General features: G+C 45.8%; 1 protein-coding gene across 5 annotated transcripts in view; it reads right to left on the reverse strand.

The window, feature by feature from the left end:
• The window catches only part of PIKFYVE (phosphoinositide kinase, FYVE-type zinc finger containing), a 1,212,885-nt gene that overhangs the window by 900,737 nt on the left and 292,656 nt on the right, over positions 1–19,492 (reverse strand). For all 5 annotated transcript variants that reach the window (XR_011201631.1, XM_069225943.1, XM_069225942.1 and 2 more), the window contains one exon: positions 14,844–14,918. Coding sequence is in view for 4 of the 5 variants with exons in the window: in XM_069225943.1 (XP_069082044.1) it covers positions 14,844–14,918 (75 nt within the window). In the remaining variant the exon portion in view is untranslated. The remainder of the gene's footprint in view (positions 1–14,843; positions 14,919–19,492) is intronic.

Raw genomic sequence — 19,492 nt, forward strand, 5'->3', positions numbered from 1 at the left:
GTTGTTGCATTGCTGATTTGTGTTTTCCTTGCATTCTCCCTCTAACACGACTATTTTGTCCTTAGGGGAACTTTGGTGCACTTTGCACTCACTTTTCAGGGTCTTGGGGAGGGTTATTTTTCTAACTCTCACTATTTTCTAATAGTCCCAGCGACCCTCTACAAGGTCACATAGGTTTGGGGTCCATTCGTGGTTCACATTCCACTTTTGGAGTATATGGTTTGTGTTGCCCCTATCCCTATGTTTCCCCATTGCATCCTATTGTAATTATACATTGTTTGCACTGTTTTCTAAGACTATACTGCATATTTTTGCTATTGTGTATATATATCTTGTGTATATTTCCTATCCTCTTACTGAGGGTACACTCTAAGATACTTTGGCATATTGTCATAAAAATAAAGTACCTTTATTTTTAGTATAACTGTGTATTGTGTTTTCTTATGATATTGTGCATATGACACTAAGTGGTACTGTAGTAGCTTCACACGTCTCCTAGTTCAGCCTGAGCTGCTTTGCTAAGCTACCATTATCTATCAGCCTAAGCTGCTAGACACCCTATACACTAATAAGGGATAACTGGGCCTGGTGCAAGGTGCAAGTACCCCTTGGTACTCACTACAAGCCAGTCCAGCCTCCTACATGCAGCGACTACCGCTAGACATTTGGTAAAGACTCTTGGTGCGGTTGTTAATCCGAAAGGCAGTACCTTGAATTGGTAATGTATTCCCTTGAATACAAACCTTAGGTATTTCCTGTGCGATGGGTGTATTGGTATATGGAAATAAGCATCCTTGAGGTCTAAAGTTGCCATGTAGTCGTGTAGTTTTAGCAATGGCAATACTTCTTGTAGTGTGACCATGTGAAAGTGGTCTGATTTGATGAAAGTGTTCACTACTCTGAGGTCTAGGATTGGTCTCAGCGTTTTGTCCTTCTTTGGTATCAGAAAGTACAGTGAGTAAACTCCTGTGTTTATTTGTGTGTTTGGCACTAATTCGATTGCATTCTTTTGCAATAGTGCCTGCACTTCTATCTCCAGGAGATTGGAATGGTGTGTTGTCAAATTTTGTGCTTTTGGTGGTATGTTTGGAGGGAATTGTAGAAATTCTATGCAATAACCATGTTGGATAATTGCTAGAACCCAAGTGTCTGTAGTGATTTCCTCCCATGCTTTGTAATAATGACTTATTCTTCCCCCCACTGGTGTTGTGTGGAGGGGGTGAGTGACATTTGAGTCACTGTTTAGTAGTAGGGGTTTTGGGGCTCTGAAATCTTCCTCTATTTCTAGGGAATTGCCCTCCTCTATATTGTCCCCGAAAACCTCCTCTATACTGTCCCTGGTAACTGGACGGTGTTGCTTGTGAGGTGCTGGCTTGTGTGCTCTGACCCCGAAACCCCCCTCGAAAGGGTGTTTTACGGAATGTGCTGTAATTCCCTCTGCTCTGCGGGGAGTAGAGTGCGCCCATGGCTTTGGCAGTGTCCGTATCTTTTTTGAGTTTCTCAATCGCTGTGTCCACTTCTGGACCAAACAGTTCTTTTTCATTAAAAGGCATATTGAGAACTGCTTGTTGAATCTCTGGTTTAAATCCAGACGTTCGGAGCCATGCATGCCTTCTGATAGTTACAGATGTATTAATTGTCTGTGCAGCTGTATCTGCAGCGTCCATGGAGGAGCGGATCTGGTTGTTGGAAATGGTCTGTCCCTCCTCAACCACTTGTTTTGCCCTATTTTGTAAGTCCTTGGGCAGATGTTCAATGAGATGTTGCATCTCGTCCCAGTGGGCTCTGTCATAGCGCGCAAGTAGTGCCTGGGAGTTCGCGATGCGCCACTGGTTTGCAGCTTGTGCTGCGACTCTTTTACCAGCTGCATCAAACTTGCGGCTTTCTTTATCTGGGGGTGGTGCATCTCCAGATGTGTGAGAGTTGGCCCTTTTCCTAGCTGCTCCTACAACGACAGAGTCTGGTGGCAGCTGTGTAGTGATGAAAATCGGGTCTGTAGGAGGCGCCTTATACTTTTTTTCCACCTTTGGTGTGATTGCCCTACTTTTGACCGGCTCCTTAAAGATTTCTTTCGCGTGCCGGAGCATACCAGGGAGCATAGGCAGGCTTTGGTATGAGCTGTGGGTGGAGGAGAGTGTGTTGAATAAAAAATCATCCTCGACCTGTTCTGAGTGGAGGCTTACGTTGTGAAATTGTGCTGCTCTAGCCACCACTTGAGAATACGCGGTGCTGTCTTCTGGTGGAGATGGCTTCGTAGGGTATGCCTCCGGACTGTTATCTGACACTGGGGCGTCGTATAGGTCCCATGCGTCTTGATCCTGGTCACCCTGGCTTATGGTGGTGTGAGCTGGGGAGTGTGATGGAGTTCGTGCTGGTGAGACGTTAATCACGGGCGGAGGAGAGGGTGGTGGGGTAACTCTTTTCACCACTTTTGGTTGTGGTGTCTGTTCAGTTTGGAACTCCAACCTTCTCTTTCTTCTAATGGGGGGAAGGGTGCTTATTTTTCCTGTCCCCTGCTGTATGAAGATACGCTTTTGCGTATGGTCCACATCAGTTGATTGTAGCTCTTCCTCAAACCTATGCTTTTGCATTTGGGAGGTAAGCGAGTGCTCTTCTGTATAAGAGCCTGAAGCTGGGTCGCTTGCAGTTTGTTTCGGCACCGAAACCCTGTCTGCGTGTTTTTTCGGCTCCGAGGTGACTTTTTTCTTTTTCGGGGCCGAAACCTCTCGGCGTCGATCTTCTTCGGTGCCGCTGTCTCGGCGTCGAGCCGTGTCCACACCGGCATCTCGGTGTCGAGGCTTGTCTCCAGCACTTTCTCGGTCCCGAGAAGGCTGCGTGCCGGTGTCTCGACCGGAGTCGGACGATCTCGGCACTGTTTGGGCCTTTTTCGGTGCCGACGGTCGGTCACCGAAATTATGGGTGGAGCCATGGCCTGATGGCAGTGGCGTCCCCTGGGCCTTGTAAATCTTCCTTTGTGTGGTTTTCGACGTCTTACTCACGGTTTGTGTATCGTCGAATCCTTTGGAGTCCGATTCTTGGATCGAGAAGGTACCTTCCTCTTCCTGCTCCTCGAACTCTCGGTGGGCTGTCGGCGCGGACGCCATCTGAAGTCTTCTGGCTCGACGGTCTCGGAGTGTCTTTCGGGACCGGAACGCACGACAGGCCTCACAGGTGTCTTCACTGTGCTCAGGTGACAGGCACAGGTTACAGACCAAGTGTTGGTCTGTATAGGGGTATTTATTGTGGCATTTGGGGCAGAAACGGAACGGGGTCCGTTCCATCGGCGTTCTTCAGCACGCGGTCGGGCCGACCAGGCCCCGACGGGGGATCGAAAAACTACCCCGAAGGGCACCGGAGCTCTTCGATCTTCGATGCGGTGTTGAATCTAAGTACGCCGATCCCGAACGCAACAATACCGACGAAAATCTTCCGAAATTAGCTAATTTTCCGTTCCGAAACTCGGAGCGACAGGAACACGTCCGAACCCGATGGCGGAAAAAAAACAATTGAAGATGGAGTCGACGCCCATGCGCAATGGAGACAAAAGGAGGAGTCACTCGGTCCCGTGACTCGAAAGACTTCTTCGAAGAAAAACAACTTGTAACACTCCGGCCCAACACCAGATGGCGAGCTATTGCAAAACATGCGTATCTACAGCGACAGATGCCATCGAACACAAGATTTCGACCTATTTACCCATAAGCCGGAAATGTCTGCATAGGAGTCCAAGAGCTCCGAAACTTGACACATGGACGTCGAGTGATCACGCAAATAGATCAGAGCGTCATCTGCATACAGGGAGATAAAGTGATGTGTGTGCAATTCTGGAATACCCCATCACAGTGCATGTTTTCTGAGGTGGGTGGCCAATGGCTCCATAGCTATTGCAAACAGCAGAGGAGACAGCGGGCACCCCTTCCTGGGGCCCCTGGAGATGGGAAATGGGTCGGAGATGATGTGCCCAGTTTTGACGCGGGCCGATGGGCTAGAGTAAAGTGTTCTAATCCATGTTAAGAAACCTGCGCCGAATCCCATCGCATCAAGTGTTTGAAAAAGAAAGTCCCAACTCAGCGTATCAAACGCTTTTTCTATATCCAATGAAACAGCAACACCATTACTACTGGGAGTAGGATCAGTATTATGTGTTATTCGGATCGAGCGCCTGATGTTCAGAAAAGTATTCCTGCCAGGTATGAAGCCTGATTGATCCCCCAACTTCCACCTTGACGACCCCAAAGATGCAAACTCCACCAACCTCCAGGAAATCATGGGCAACATCAGCCTCATCCAACTGGTCACCAACCCCAGACAGTGCAGGACATATGCTTGACTTAATCTTCACTACCAGAGTCACCTACAATCATATCACCAAACAAACGTGGACCAACCACACCATGGTCCACTTCACCATGGCAGGATCCCCATGTGCCCCCCACTGCAGCTGGCACAAAGTGACATAGACCCAATGAATGGACACCCTCAGCTCCACCCAGCCCAACTCAGCAACTAACTCTAAACAGGCTGTCCAGAAACTCCGCCTGGATCACCAACTGGGCCAACAGATTCACGCCCATCAAGCCAGCCAAACCCAGCAGATCCACCAAACTAGCCAGCTGGTATACACCAGAACTCAGGACAATGAAATGCAACTGCAAACAACTATAAAGAAGATGGTGCACTAGCAGAAATGACACAGACGAAGTCACCTTCAAGTCAGCCCTCAACAAATACCACCAATGCCTTAAAGACACGAAAAACAGATGCCCTGGCAGACCACATCAAAGGAAGCTCCAACCACAGCAAGGAACTCTTCAGATCTTGTCCCCATCAGCCACTGAGAACACAATCTCCTCTTCCAAGGAATTCTGCAACACCCTGGTGGACTATTTCCAAAACAAGATAGTCACCATCTACAGTAACTTCGAACCCAACCCACGATCTCTACAACCTCCTCACACCAACGGATGCCACCCACAACCACCTACGAAGTGCATGGAAACAGCTCACCACAGAGAGCACCACAGCCATCATTAATTCCATTCACTAAGGGGCACTTAATTCCATCCACTCAAAAGCACCCATGAACCTCTGCCCCCACCACCACTTCAACCTCCGGAGCAAGAAATCAGCTGCAAACTCACCTCCATTCCCAAACGCATCCATCACCATGGCCACGTTTTTCTACGGGTAGAAACACGCAGAGGTCAGACCCGTCCTCAAGAAACACTTCACAGACCTCAGCAATCTCAACAACTACTATCTCATTTTGCCACTCCCCTTCCTTGCCAAAGTCCTCAAGCAGGCCATCAACTGCCAACTCACCAAACATCTGGAGAGAAACCACCTGTTGGACACTTCCCAATTCGGTTTCCGCACCAACCACTGCACAAGACCGCCCTGATCGCTGCCACAGACAACATTAGAACCCTCCTCAACCGGGGTGAAACAGTGGCCCTGATTCTCCTTGATCTCTCAGCAGCGTCTGATAGCATATCCCATCACACATTTGCCAAGAGACTCCACCATGTTAGGATCCAGGAAGACACCCTAAAATGGATTGCATTGTTCCGCACAGGACAAAACCAGAGATTCCAACTACCACCCTTCACGTCTCAACCCCAGCACACCATCTGCGGCATCCTTCAAGGTTCATCCCGCAGCCCCATCTACATAACGCCCCTCGCTGACAGAACTCATGGCCTCAACATCATATCACATGTAGATGACACCCAGTTCATCCTCTCGCTCTCAGAAGACCCTTTCACCACTAGGACCAAATTCTGCAACTGCAGGACGAGTGTTGCAGAATGGATGAAGACCAACTGGCTGAAGCTCAACACGGACAGAGAGAAGTGCAGATTTTTCAGAACAGCACCTCCCCATGGAACGACACCTGGATGTCCCAACCCCCAATCCCTCTATTCCCCTCCACCTCTCCACCCCCCAAACTTGGACCCACACAGACAGATCCCAGCCTGGACTGCAAACTCACCATGAAATGCCAGATCAACGCAGTCTTCTCCGTCTGCTTCCACACCCTCCACATGTCCCACAAGATCCTCAGATGGCTCACCGTCCACACCAGAAAAACCTTCACTCAAGCCTTAGTCACCAGCCGGCAGAACTACAGCAACATGCTCTACGCAGGAATCACCACCCAACTCTTGAAGAGACTCCAGACGATACGGAACTCAGCCGCCAGACTCATCCTCAACCTCCTCCTATGGAACCACATCACCCTCTACCTCCCGAACCTCCACTGGCTCCTCATTCAGAAAAGATGCCAATTCAAGATGCTGACAAGCTTACAAGGTCCTCCACGAAAACAGAACCAATATACATCAACCACTGCCTGAACTTCCACCACCCCTCCAGACGTCTGCCCTCCGCCTCCCTCGCACATACTCCCCACTCTCGCCAAAGCTACAGTGGAGGACGATCTTTCTCCTACTTCAGCGCCATGTCCTGAAACAACCTTGACCTCTGAACATCATCCTCTTTCTCGGAATTCAGAAAGGGACACAAGACCTGGCTCTTAGACTGATACAAGCAAGAACCTAGTGCCTGGATAACCTCAGATATTATTAGACAAACTCTACAATTCAAAGTTGACTGACATCTCAGAGTCATTATTTTTAATAATTTTTCCAATAAATGAACAGTTGTTTCTTTCCAGGACTGTAAAATACATTGCATCATGATGTCTGAATAATACACTGCATTTCGATGTGATCAGCAGGCCTGTGATTTATTAACTAACACATGACTACACCCCAGTGCGATTGATGAACTTGGGTGGGTGGATCTGTGGAGGAGTATGACCCTAGGGACCATTGTTTTTGTGGTCACTGAAGTAATAGCCACAGGGAAAGCAGTCTTGAAAACAAGTAAAGTAACTGGCAACCGTCAAGGTGCTCAAAGGGATTACCTCCAAAAAGGTCAAAACAATATTCAAATTGCACTGGCTCATTACAAAGAGTATCAGAGGAAACGAGTGCCAGCCCCTTTAACAATGTGACCATGATCAGGAATTTGACGAGGGATGGCTCATCTGGAAGGGAGAGAAATGCAGGCAGGGCAACAATTTATCCTTTGACAGTGCCCCCTGCACAACCTCAAAGAGCCAGTGACACAGCAAAACTAAAGACTTCAGACAGGCATGCTTCCAAAGGGTCTACAGTCTGCTCTGCACATCAAGCAACACATATTTTCCATTTTCCAGTGTAGATGGATTTTGTGGAAGAGCGAAAAGTTGACAAAGGATCAACCATCTCCAGAGGTAGCTTGAAGGTGCTCAAGAGTCCCTACTCAATGTCGAGGCATGAATGTGGAGGTTCTGGAGGTTGGGGGTTTGATGAACCTGCTGGGAGGGCTGACTGTCAGAAGGCAAAGCCCTGAAACTTTCAAAACCTTCTAAAAAACAGGTGTGGTTTGGGAAGCAGAAAGAGCAGGCAGTATCCCTTTCCCCCCTTGAATCTCTTAAGGGCAGCTTCATCCTTGTCACCACGCAGGCAAGCCCCATCGAATGGAATATCAATGAGGCTCACCTGTATGTCAATGAACAATCTAGTCGATAGAAGCAACCCCAGGAAATAGATGAAAATATGGACAGGATGATTTGATAGTAGGCATCTTCACTGACTTTCACCACCTTTGCAAAGGTGTACTTAATATGATCTGGAAGACTTAGAACCACAATGCATCCATCTGCCAGGATGCATGCATATGTCTGGTGAAAATACAGGCTGCATTCACTGACCTCAAAGCCAAGCTGTCGGCTGTAAAGAACTTTCTGTCAACAGTCTAGAGCTTATTGAATTCTCTGTCAGGTGAGGTTGTTGCAAATGCATCAGTATTTTGGTTTGTGCAGGACAATGCTTGCGCCACCAGGCTTTCTGGTGAAAGGTGGGAGAAAAGAAAGGCCGGGGTTCCCTGGAGCAGGTCTGTACTTCTATTATTAAGCCAGTTAGTATCCAGGGTGGGATGAGGACTTGTCCCACACTGCTTTAACGCGCTCCTGCAGGACGTGAATAAAGGCACACAGAGGCTTTCATGTTTTAGAGCCAGGTTGTAGGAACTCAGTTAAAATATTGAACCTGATGCAGGGCCTGTGGGACGTTTCATTTCAATCACATTTAGCACACTGGCATTCTGGAAAGCCAGATAGACTACTCTAGCAGGGCAGTAAATCTGTAGCCTCATCCATCTCATGCACATTGGGTTCAGCATTTGGATAGGATCAGAGTCTGATTCCATTTTTTGTCCTCCACAGTCTGCTAACATTTTTGGATAGGTGCCGGCTCAGGCTGTGGGTACTCTTTGTGCCTGGCCTCCCATTCCAATCTCGGTGATTCCCTTCTGAACCTCTTAAGAACCGTTTGGTCCTTGCGTGGTCCTGGTGAGAAGTCAGGGCTGGCAAGAGAACATGGATAATCCTCAGCCACATCGGAAGAGTCACCTGCGAAGGACCTGGAGTTGGAGTGGATCCGGCAGCTTGTGAGGTGTCCTGTAAGGAGAAACCCAGGGACCGAATGGTGCAGATGGCAGACCTGCAGGCAGAAATCCCAATGGAAAATCAAATGTACCAATGTCACCCTAAAATGCGACAGAGGAGTTTAAAGCCTGCCGGAACAATGCCATCATGGTATTGAGGAACTGAGCTCAATCAGCTCTAGTGTCATAAACTCCAGATATGCCTGCATCTCAACCACCAATGGTCACGGCAGCAGACGGCCTTTATTGAGACCCATGACTGGATCCGGAGTATTGTACACAAGTTTTGGGGTGAAGGAGGACTCGGCAGGCGGATGAATGTGTCAATGTGATCTACCTCTTGACGTCAAGCAGCACTGAAGGAAGACATTGTCATTTTTTCTCTTCTTTTGCGTTTCCTCTTCTCTCTCTCTCGATGATTCTGATGAAGGAGAAGAGCAAGACTTCAATGGAGCCCTTGACTTCCAATGTGACCAGTGTCGAGCAAGATGTTCCTTGCTGGCCATAAATCATATGGCTTTGTGCTCTTTGATGGGTTTGGTGTGCCTGAGCCCGCATTTTTTGCATGACCTTGATTCGTTCTTCAACACCTTGCACCACACAGACCTCATGGGGGTCGGAAATGGACATCTATCCATTGCAACTGCAAAAACTATTTCTGGATACAGTCTGGCACCTTCAGATAATTATTAGGCGACTAATCTGCAGAAATAAGTATGTATCAGAAATCTACGTTCTGTGGTACAGAACTTCCAGTAGCTGGGCACCCATTGGCACAGTGATGCCCAGAACTGTTAGACCGAGGGACATGAATGCAACACTTCTGAAATCAGGCTAAGGCATTGGAAACCCGAGTTGAGAGAAAAGTTGTAATTCTCAATAAATTTGTCAGGTCAACAGCGGAGGTAAATACAAGCCCAGTGGAGTACAAGAAAGGTCTAGGATGGAGTATGCTCATCCTTCTCAATATCTAAAGGCGAAGGCCTCTACTTTACCCAGATATAATTGTGCTTCAGTTTGCTTCTCCTTGACAGCTTGCTGGGGTGACCTGGTGTCTCTGGTACAGTCTGATACAGGAAGACTGTCCGACTTAGCTGGGTTGTGGTAGTCATCCTTAGTGTGCTTCACTAAGCACAAGTTCTCCAGCTTTTAAGGACGTAGGTAGCTCTTCATTTTGCAAAGTCTGTAGGAGTGGTAGGAATGAGGCTGAATTAGTACTCCTGGAATTTCAGTGTGTTTCTGCTGGGCTAGGGTAGAGGGCATCCCCAGCTGCAAAGTATAAACACTCAATTAATTACTTCCCTTCAGGTTCACTCCTGGCTAACAGGATGGTCTGTGCTATATCAATTTCCGAAATGAGATGCGTAATCACCAGATGATCATGTTATGAACCCTGTTGCCTCTTCTGAGACTAGTGTAAGCTAGCTCAGGGAAAATAGGGAACATTCCAAACAGAAAGCCATCTACTATGGCACTGGAAATCTTGAACAGGGAAAGTTGAAGGGTGGGTCTCATACTAGTAGGGGTTCTGTAGCTATAATCCAACCCAGCCCACCCACCCAAATCAACAAAGGCAACTTCAGATAAAGAGAGAAAATTGCTGCAGGCAAACTTCACTGTTCAAAAGAGTGGAGTGCAACAGGCTTCCCATTTATTTCTGTGCGAAACTAGCATACACACCCCATGCGGGCATACTTAATCATGTCTTAGACCAGTGGTTCCCAACCTTTTTACTTCTGTGGACCCCCACATTATCATTACTGGATCCCCACTGAATCATTATTTGAATCTGGGACCCCCCCACTGAGTAGGTACTGAAAGTTGGGGACCTAATCTGTTAATCTTATTAAATAATCTTATTAAATTTTCTAAGCAGTTGTGGATGCCCTGAGGAGGCTTCGTGGACCCCCAGAGGTCCCTGGACCACAGGTTGGGAACCACTGTCTTAGACAATATGTATGTGACTGACATCAGTTATGGCAAATGGTACAGGATTTTTATGGAGCCTGTGTGGGTCATCGCTCCACAGTAGTACAGAGAGAAAAAAGTCGGTCACCTCTAGTACAGATTAAGTGGTAGTCTGGTTTAAGATGTCAATAGTCACATTATGAAATGGTTGCACTTTTGGTGTCCCCCTTAACATCTTAACATTAGAGCAGAGCTCCGTTTCACAAAAGACAACATAATTAACATCCGGTTGGGTCATAGGAATCTCAAGATCACCAAGGAAAAACTGCAGGACGATCGACAATGAACCTGAGGAATTCCATCTGAACACATGTTAATAAACTCCAATTTTAATTTAAAGGTGTAGGAAGTTGGCTCTGTATATACTATTTTAAAGTAAGAAATAGTGTACACAGAGTCCAAGGGTTCCCCTTAGAGGTAAGATAGTAGCAAAAGTAGATAATTTTAATGCTCTATTTTGTGGTAGTGTGGTCGGGCAGTAGGCTTATCAGAGGGTAGTGTTAAGCATTTGTTGTACACACACAGGCAATAAATGAGGAACACACACTCAAAGACTTACTCCAGGCCAATAGGTTTTTATATTGAAAAATTTATTTTCTTACTTTATTTTAAGAACCACAGGTTCAAGATTTACAGCAAACACTTTAAATGTAAGGTACTTCACTTAGATACTTTAGGAACTTTGAATAAAAGCAGTATCATATACAGTTTTGTAAAAATGGCAATAAGCTATTGTCAAAGTGGACACTGCAAAAATCAACAGTTTCTGGGGGAGGTAAGTAAAGGTTAGATTAGGAGGTAAGTAAAAAACTTACAAGTCTCAGTTCTGGGGCATAGGCAGCTCACCATTGGGGGTTCAAGGCAACCTCAAAGTTAGCACACCAGCAGCTCAGGGCCGGTCAGGTGCAGAGGTCAAAGAGGTGCCCAAAACACATAGGCGCCTATGGAGAACAGGGGTGCTCCGGTTCCAGTCTGCCAGCAGGTAAGTACTTGCGTCCTCAGGGGCAGACCAGGGGGGCTTTGTAGAGCACTGAGGGGACACAAGTAGGCACACAAAACGCACCCTCAGCGGCACAGGGGCGGCCAGGTGCAGTGTGCAAACCAGGCGTCAGGTTTAATGTAGGAAACAATGGAGTGACCCGGGGGGGGGGGGGGGGGGGGATGTCACTCTAGCAGTGCAGGGAGGCACAGTGGGGGCTTCTCGGGTCAGCCACCACCTGGGCTAGGCAGAGGGTCGCCAGGGGGGGGGGGGGGGGGGGGGGCACTCCTGCGCATAAGTTCGGTGCAGTGTTGGTTCCAGGCGTCGGGTCCCTTGTTACAGGCAGTCGCGGTCAGGGGGGGCCTCTGGATTCTCTCTGCAGACATCGCTGTAGGGGCTCGGGGGGGTCGTCTCTGGTTACTCACTGGCTCGCAGTCACTGGGGAGTCCTCCCTGAGGTGTTGGTTCTCTGAATCTCGAGCCGGGGGGGGGGTCGGGTGCAGAGTGAGAAGTCTCACGCTTCTGGCGGGAAACGTGCAGTCTTGGAAAGTTGCTTCTTTGTTGCAAAGAAGTAGCTGGTTTTGAACAGGGCTGCTGTTCACAGGAGTTTCTTGGTCCTTTAGACCAGGGCAGTCCTCTGAGGCTTCAGAGGTCGCTGGTCCCTGTCGGATATGTCGCTGGTTGCAGGTTTTCGAAGTTGGAGACAGGCCGGTAGGGCTGGGGCCAAAACAGTTGTCATTTTCCTCATTCTCTGCAGGCTTGTAGGTCAGCAGTCCTTCTTGTTTCTTCTGGTTGCAGGAATCTGATTTCATGGGTTCAGGGTCGCCCCTAAAAACTCAAGTTAGGGGTGTGTTTAGGTCTGGGGGACAGTAGCCAATGGCTACTGTCCTGGAGGGTGGCTACACCCTCTTTGTGCTTCCTCCCTGTGGGGAGGGGGCACATCCCTAATCCTATTGGGGGAATCCTTCAAAATCAAGATGGAGGATTTCTAAAGGCAGGGATCACCTCAGCTCAGGACACCTAAGGGCCTGTCCTGACTGGTGGGTGACTCCTCCTTGTTTTTCTCATTATCTCCCCGGACTTGCCACCAAAAGTGGGGGCTGTGTCCAGGGGGCGGGCATCTCCACTAGCTGGCGTGCCCTGGGGCATTGTAACACGAAGCTTAAGCCTTTGAGGCTCACGGCTAGGTGTTACAGTTCCTGCAGGGGGGAGGTGTTAAGCATCTCCACCCAGTGCAGGCTTTGTTGCAGAAAGCACAAAGGCTCTCACCCCAGGGGGTCAGAAACTCGTCTCTCAGCAGCAGGCTTGTACAGACCAGTCAGTCCTGCACTGAAGGACTGGGTAAAATACAGGGGGCATCTCTAACATGCCCTATGTGTGCATTTTAAAAAAATAAATCCAACACTAGCATCAGTGTGGGTTTATTATTCTGAGAAGTTTGATGCCAAACATCCCAGTATTCAGTGTAGCCATTATGGAGCTGTGGAGTTTGACAAACTCCCAAACCATATACTTAATATGGCCACACTGTACTTACAATGTCTAAGAATAGACTTAGACACTGTAGGGGCATATTGCTCATGCACCTATGCCTTCACCTGTGGGGGCCAAGGGGTATGGCACTGGGCTCGATCCAGGCACGGACAGGCGCAGACAGGCTTGCCTCTGGCACGCCAGTGGCGCACCCACTGCACATCGGCCGCCATTAAGAAGGGGAGGTGGGAGGGAGGAGCAGGTGGGAGCGGTGGTGGAATGGGGGCGCGAGGGAGGCAGGGCTGCAGGGGACGCAGCGGCGGGACTTGAACAGAGCACGAGGGCTGAGAAAGGAAGAAAAATGGCAAAAGAGGTGAATGGCTAAAAAAGGCTTAAGAGAAGGAGAAAAAGGCAGAAAAAGGAGACAAAGAGCAGTAAAGAATACAAAAAATAAACAGACAGTCACAAGACAGATGCACAGTACTTACGGCAACCAGTAGACACCAGGGATGAGGTGCAGACGGGAGCCTGCAGTTGGTGGAGGGCCTCGAACTAGCAGCAGCAGCAAGGGTGCACCCTGCCTTAGGCTGTAAGGCCTGCTAGAGGGGTGACTTACCTATGCCACAGGCAGTATTTTGTGTGCATGACATCCTGAGGGGGATGCCATGTCGACTTTGCCTTTTTCTCCCCACCAACACACACAATCTACAATGGCAGTGTGCATATGTTACGTGAGGGGTCCCTAAGGGTGGCACAACCCATGCTGCAGCCCTTAGAGACCTTCCCTGGTCACAGGTACCTTTTACAAGGGACTTATCTGTGTGCCAGGGGTGTGCCAATTGTGGAAACAACAGTACATTTTTAGTGAAAGAACACTGGTACTGGGGTCAGGTTATCAGGGTCCCAAGCACACTTCTCAGTCATGTCAGCATCAATAGCAGGCAAAAAAGTGGGGGGTATCTGCAACAGGGAGCCATTTCCCTACAAAAGGTATAAGTCTAAGTGGACATTGAACGTATAGTATATAATCTGCTGTGTTGCAGTGTCTGAATTTCTACCGTATCCTAGAGTAAATCATGGTCTCTCGACTTCACTTACACTGTAGAGTAAATCACTCAAAATGACCTTGGCCTGGCCTGGATACCCTATTCCAACAAAATCGTACACTCAAAATTACCTTGGCCAGGCCTTGTTACCCAATTCCAATAAAATTGTATATATGGCCCTTGGAGCCAACAAACATTAACAACCATACCAACAGATACTCTTCATTCATTGTTATTGGACTATAAACAAGGCTTGACTTTCAAACAATCTAATGTTGTGGACTACTATGATACTGATAAATGTGTTTTAAATGCAGTCAGCAACAGAACTGAAAAAGGATTCACTTTTTTTTTTTTTACTAAGGTATAAACTCTGCAGGCCAATAGCACATTTTGAACAATGTAATGGTTAAGAAAAAAATCACTTTTATGTATATTTATGACTGTGTTCATAACAAAGGAGTGAATAACTGAATCCTTACCAAAGCCCCACACACACATTTCACACCTGCCCAAACATTTAAAAGGAAGTTCATGAGAAGACATCAGAAACGTTTTTGCTTTTTCAAATTGGACATCCGGGCACCTCTTCACACATAGCAAACTGTGTAACCACAGCTTGCACAGTGCATCTATTATGTGTTCAAAGAAAGACATTTCCTGAGATTTAAGAATTTAAACTTGTATCTTAAACCTTAAACTTGTACCCTGTCCTCTTCAACCATAAGAGAGCCCTTAAAAAAGTGTTTTTTCGGTATGGGAGAGGGAGGGGATGCTTACCTAATTTATATATTGGTGTGCAATCACTTTCTCCATGTAAAGGACTGCAAGAATTGTCAAAACTACTTATATTTTATAAGATACAGCGCTAAAGAGTTTTCTTACCTTTTTGTGAGCTACGTTCTTGCTGCAAACAAAGCCATTCACAACCACAGAGTCAAACTTCTTTCCACCTGGGATCTAATGGCAAAAAATACAATTTAAAATCAATGAGAACAACTGGAAAGTGTTTTAAGGTAATAGTTGGAAAAGCTATTTTGTTACTTCAAGATTGAATTATAAAAAAATATTTTTCAGGGTCTACACACCTAATTGGAAACAATTACTTACCTGTAACTACATTTGAACACCCATAGAGTTAATTCAGCCACTTCACCTCATGTAAGCCAATCTCCGTCCAATGAGATGAGAGGTTTAGAGCTCCAACCTGCTTAAGAGGTGTCAATTGTCAGCTTTATGGGGCTCACCAAAGAGATTATCAGTGACCCTAGAATAGGAAGAAGAGTGGGCAAATGGGAATCTATGAGAGACACCAACTGCTGTAGAAGTGTAAAGTGCAGTTACATAATTTCTTCTCCAGCAGGTGATCTTTTATAGATTTAGATGCTTGAATTAGGATTACCAAAGCAACAACACAAAGAAGGTAGACACCAAAAAAGGTGCACTACCTGTACAACTGCTGTTTCATATTTTATCTGCTTAAGCAGGCAGTAATTCTTGATATAACAATGGATACAATTCCATGTTGCAGCCTTGAATATGTCTTTAAGTGGCACTCCAACAAAGAGGACAGCAGCCATGGCTCTAATGGAATGTGCTCCTGCAACTGTTTTAACTCAATGACAGAGAGCAAGAGGCGCTCATGAGAGGTGCTCCAGTCGAGCCGTTACATATATGTTTACAAGATGACTGAATGGCAGACTAGCCCAGTTCTTAATGAACTGGAGAGAGACTTCACAGAATCCATTAATACATCAGATGATGCAATGCTGCTGATAGGTTCCTGTAGATTATCCAGTGCAGGAAAGCCAAAGGATCAGTTTTAAAGCTGAGAGAGTTAACACATGAGATGTTTATCATTACTTCAAAGAGGAATGGATATGTTCCAGTATTGGATACTGCAATGGTTGAAAGCATTTCATTTGAGCATGTGCTTGAAGTATTCATGTGTCAGGAAGCACAGGAAGAACTGAGATGGTAGTTGTAGAAAGTAGCGGCAGTTGATGGCTAGGGTATTTTCTTGGAGCTTTCCGAATTAATGATAAATTCAGATGTAAACTAAGAATATTAGCTGGCAAGTGATCTATGGGCGGTTGATAGTCGACACTTTAATGGAAATCCATGTCAAGTGTTTGAAGCTTGTAGGAGGATTCTTTGTAGTGAGGAGTTTAAGGGCAGAGTTAAGAGTTTATAATATAAAGGATGGACAATGCATCAGCTGAAGAGATTGTGAACAAGGCTCACTGGAAGCACATTACTCTACATGGTTCAAAGTAGAATGTGGGTGTCAACCCCTTCAGAGAGAAAATATACTTATACTTGGAAAAACCAAATGACCAACCTATTCCTCAAGTGCTTTAAGACATGAGACTAGGCCCTTACAACTGGCAGTGACTTGAATATTATATGTTAGTATCTTAAGGAGACTCATTTATAATAATTCTCTCCTAAGGTGCCATTTTTTTACATTTGGTGAAAACCCTGCAAAATATTTGAAATAATTGTTAAAAAGAATGGTTCAATCAGCCATTAAAGCCTTGAGTTTCAGCATGTGCAACTGAAAAATCAGCCTACATAAATAGCTCAGGTTTTTGGATTGTACTACACTGACAAGTACAGCAAATTTCCCCTCCTAAAAATATTCAGGAATCAAAATGTTTCTGCATCATAGGATCGCCAATGAATTCATGAATAGATCGATTCCCTGTTACATGCAAGGATACTAGATTCCTCACTGCGCGTGGAAACCCTTGAGCACTTTTTTGACAAATTACTTCAAAGGTGTATGAAATTAATAAGAGAGCAAACACGGCACCCTCCAAACAGCCTATGGAGGAGAAAACTATTCCTTTATTTACACTTTCTTTATTAAGAAAAAATATAGAAAACTACATTGTAGCATTTCAATCCTAGACTATTACTAAAAGGTGTTGAATTTGGGTTAAAAGAGTTCTGACAGGCATTACATTAACATAGTGAAATAAAGGGTGCCTATGCCTTTAACCCCTTTAATGCAGAGGGTATGTGGTTCACATCCTCTGTACTACCTTTTCAGTGCGAAGGATGTAAACATCATGTCTTCTCACTACAATGGAGGAAATAGGCCTGACACTGACATCAGAGGCTTTTCCTTCTGCCTTTTGCGGGTGGGGAGGAGGTACTACACACCAGGGATAGATTATTATTACAAGAAAAATTAACTAGTTGGGGCAAGCCTGTCCTGCGTCCTTCTCTCCTAAATCTCGAAAAGCCTTTCAGCCTCCGTGTGGGAGGAGAATGAAAAGACATATCCCAATCTGCCCTCTCTGGGGAGGGGGACTGGGAGAGAAAGCCCCTAGACAAGATAGGCTGCATTACACAAAGTGTCCTAGAATGCAGAGAGTTTTTTGTACCTGCGCCTTGAGCACTGTCATACACCTTTTTAGTTGCTTTTAAATCACCCAGTACATCTAATTTAAGCGGCACCACAGAGCAAACAGAGGCAGTGCGTTCAATGTGTAATTTGGACCCTGATAGGATCAACTGGCTTCTACTTCATTTGTTTTGTAACATCTAGCCACTCCTCTTACCCCTGACTTTCTAGTGCCCCAAAGCCAAGACACACAGACGAGCTGGTGCCCCACCAGACTCCATTTCTTTGTTTACACCAATCCTTGGTGTCTATTGGGATTCCTGCTATGGAGGTGACCCCACCAAGTTTTCCCACTGGTGGGACAGAGAGAATGTCTGTGCCTGGCACTAGGGGCTGCAGTCCAGTGCCATGATTGGCAATCCTTGCCCCCTATTCTTTTTCTCACTTTATTTGCTTATGGCCTGGTGGGCTTTCTGACCCCCTCTATGATGAGCATATCAAGGATGAGCGCCCTTATCTTCTAACCCAAGAAGGTTGAAAGCCCACAAGAGTACCAAGGGAAAAAAGGGAGGAATGGGGTGTAGTGTTGGACCATCTTGGTATCGTGGTCAACTTATGTGAGAACTATATCCAAAGTAATCCCAATTTTCCTATATTTGTGACAGAAAACTCTAGTATTTACAGCTAATGGCCAAAGTCTTACCATCCTGTGCACCCACACCCTTTCCAATGGAAACCCTCCCCCCCCCCCATGTCTGGGTGCACATAATTCACATTATTCAACCAGATCAAAACTGCAACCATGTGAATATCTTAGTAATGCTACAGACTTTACAGGGTTTAGGTTTTAGTCTGATTTTTATTGCTGACGATAGGCCCACCAATACAAGCAGGGTACGATTTTTAATCGGAGAAGTGGGGAAAGTTACGTGGTAGGACTTTTGTTGAGTCCCAAAGATTTCAGAAATTTCCCTCACAGAAATGCGAGGAACATCTATGTAGCAATCATCTGCCATTTGCAGGTAATTCAGGGAAGAAAACTTCGAGGGATCCACGCCACCCTGGAACTGCCAGAGTTTTAAAAATGTCTGGAGTCAATAGGTTACCTTGGGTGCCAAATAACCCTGGGCCCAAATACCACAATACCCAGAAAGATTCCTATGAAAAATCTTGATGTCTTCATGTTGAATTTCGCAGATCTTTCCTTGTGCAGACGATAGCCCCACTCACATAAAGTAATGTAGGAATACAGAACAGTAGAACATTTGTTATTGCCAAATATATTTCTATTTTTTGCTTACAAATGTAAGCCAGTGTGCAAGAAAAACATTTTGCTAAATGCCCTCTGAATAATATAATATTATTTCAGAGTTCCATAAGTACCCTCTATTCCTTAACTCGGGATTCTGGGTATATGTCAAAAAAGGCATAACTGCCCCTTCTTGCCCACTGTTCATTAATTACATTTTATCATATCATACAAATTGATCCAAGTCAGCACATAATGAAAGCTGCAGCTCAGATGATGGCTCTGGGAATTCGATGTTTTTAGACAAAAACAAACAATATATTCTTGTGGGAGGGGAGTCTGACAAGCAAAATGGTGTGGAATGTTTGTAGATTGGCCAATAGGGCTAAAAATTACAGATGAAAAACGGTAACATCTATGGTTTTTCTTCTTTATTCCATCACGTTCTCATTTTGACAATTAGTTTCTTTGTGAAAAACATGAGAAACCTACACAAATGAGCCATTACTGAATTCACAACTGGGTTTACTTTACAAAAATGTATATAGCTTTCCGAGTTTTCACCACACCTGCTTCCCAGACAAACTACAAGTAGGTAGAAACCATAAAGATAGTATTTCCTACCACACAGAAAATTGCGAAAGCTTTTTTTGTTCTTTTAATAATGCTACCTGTTTCTAACAGCTGCGAAGAGGGGGATATTAGAACCAGAAACCATTTTTGGATGCTATTCCTAAAAGAACAAAAACACATGTAGCACAGCATATTTTCCTAAAAAAAAATATATAACAAAAGCGGCCTGGATATAATTTGAGGAAACAAGCTAGGAAAGCCTAAGTGCAAATTGTCTCAAATATTAAACAGTAATTGGCAAAACTGAACAGGGCTATTTGAAAACATAATGCTTTTGCCAATGCTGTTTAGCATAGTCTA

This window comes from Pleurodeles waltl, chromosome 3_1 (assembly GCF_031143425.1).
Source record: "Pleurodeles waltl isolate 20211129_DDA chromosome 3_1, aPleWal1.hap1.20221129, whole genome shotgun sequence".
In the NCBI taxonomy this organism is placed as follows: Eukaryota; Metazoa; Chordata; class Amphibia; order Caudata; family Salamandridae; genus Pleurodeles; species Pleurodeles waltl.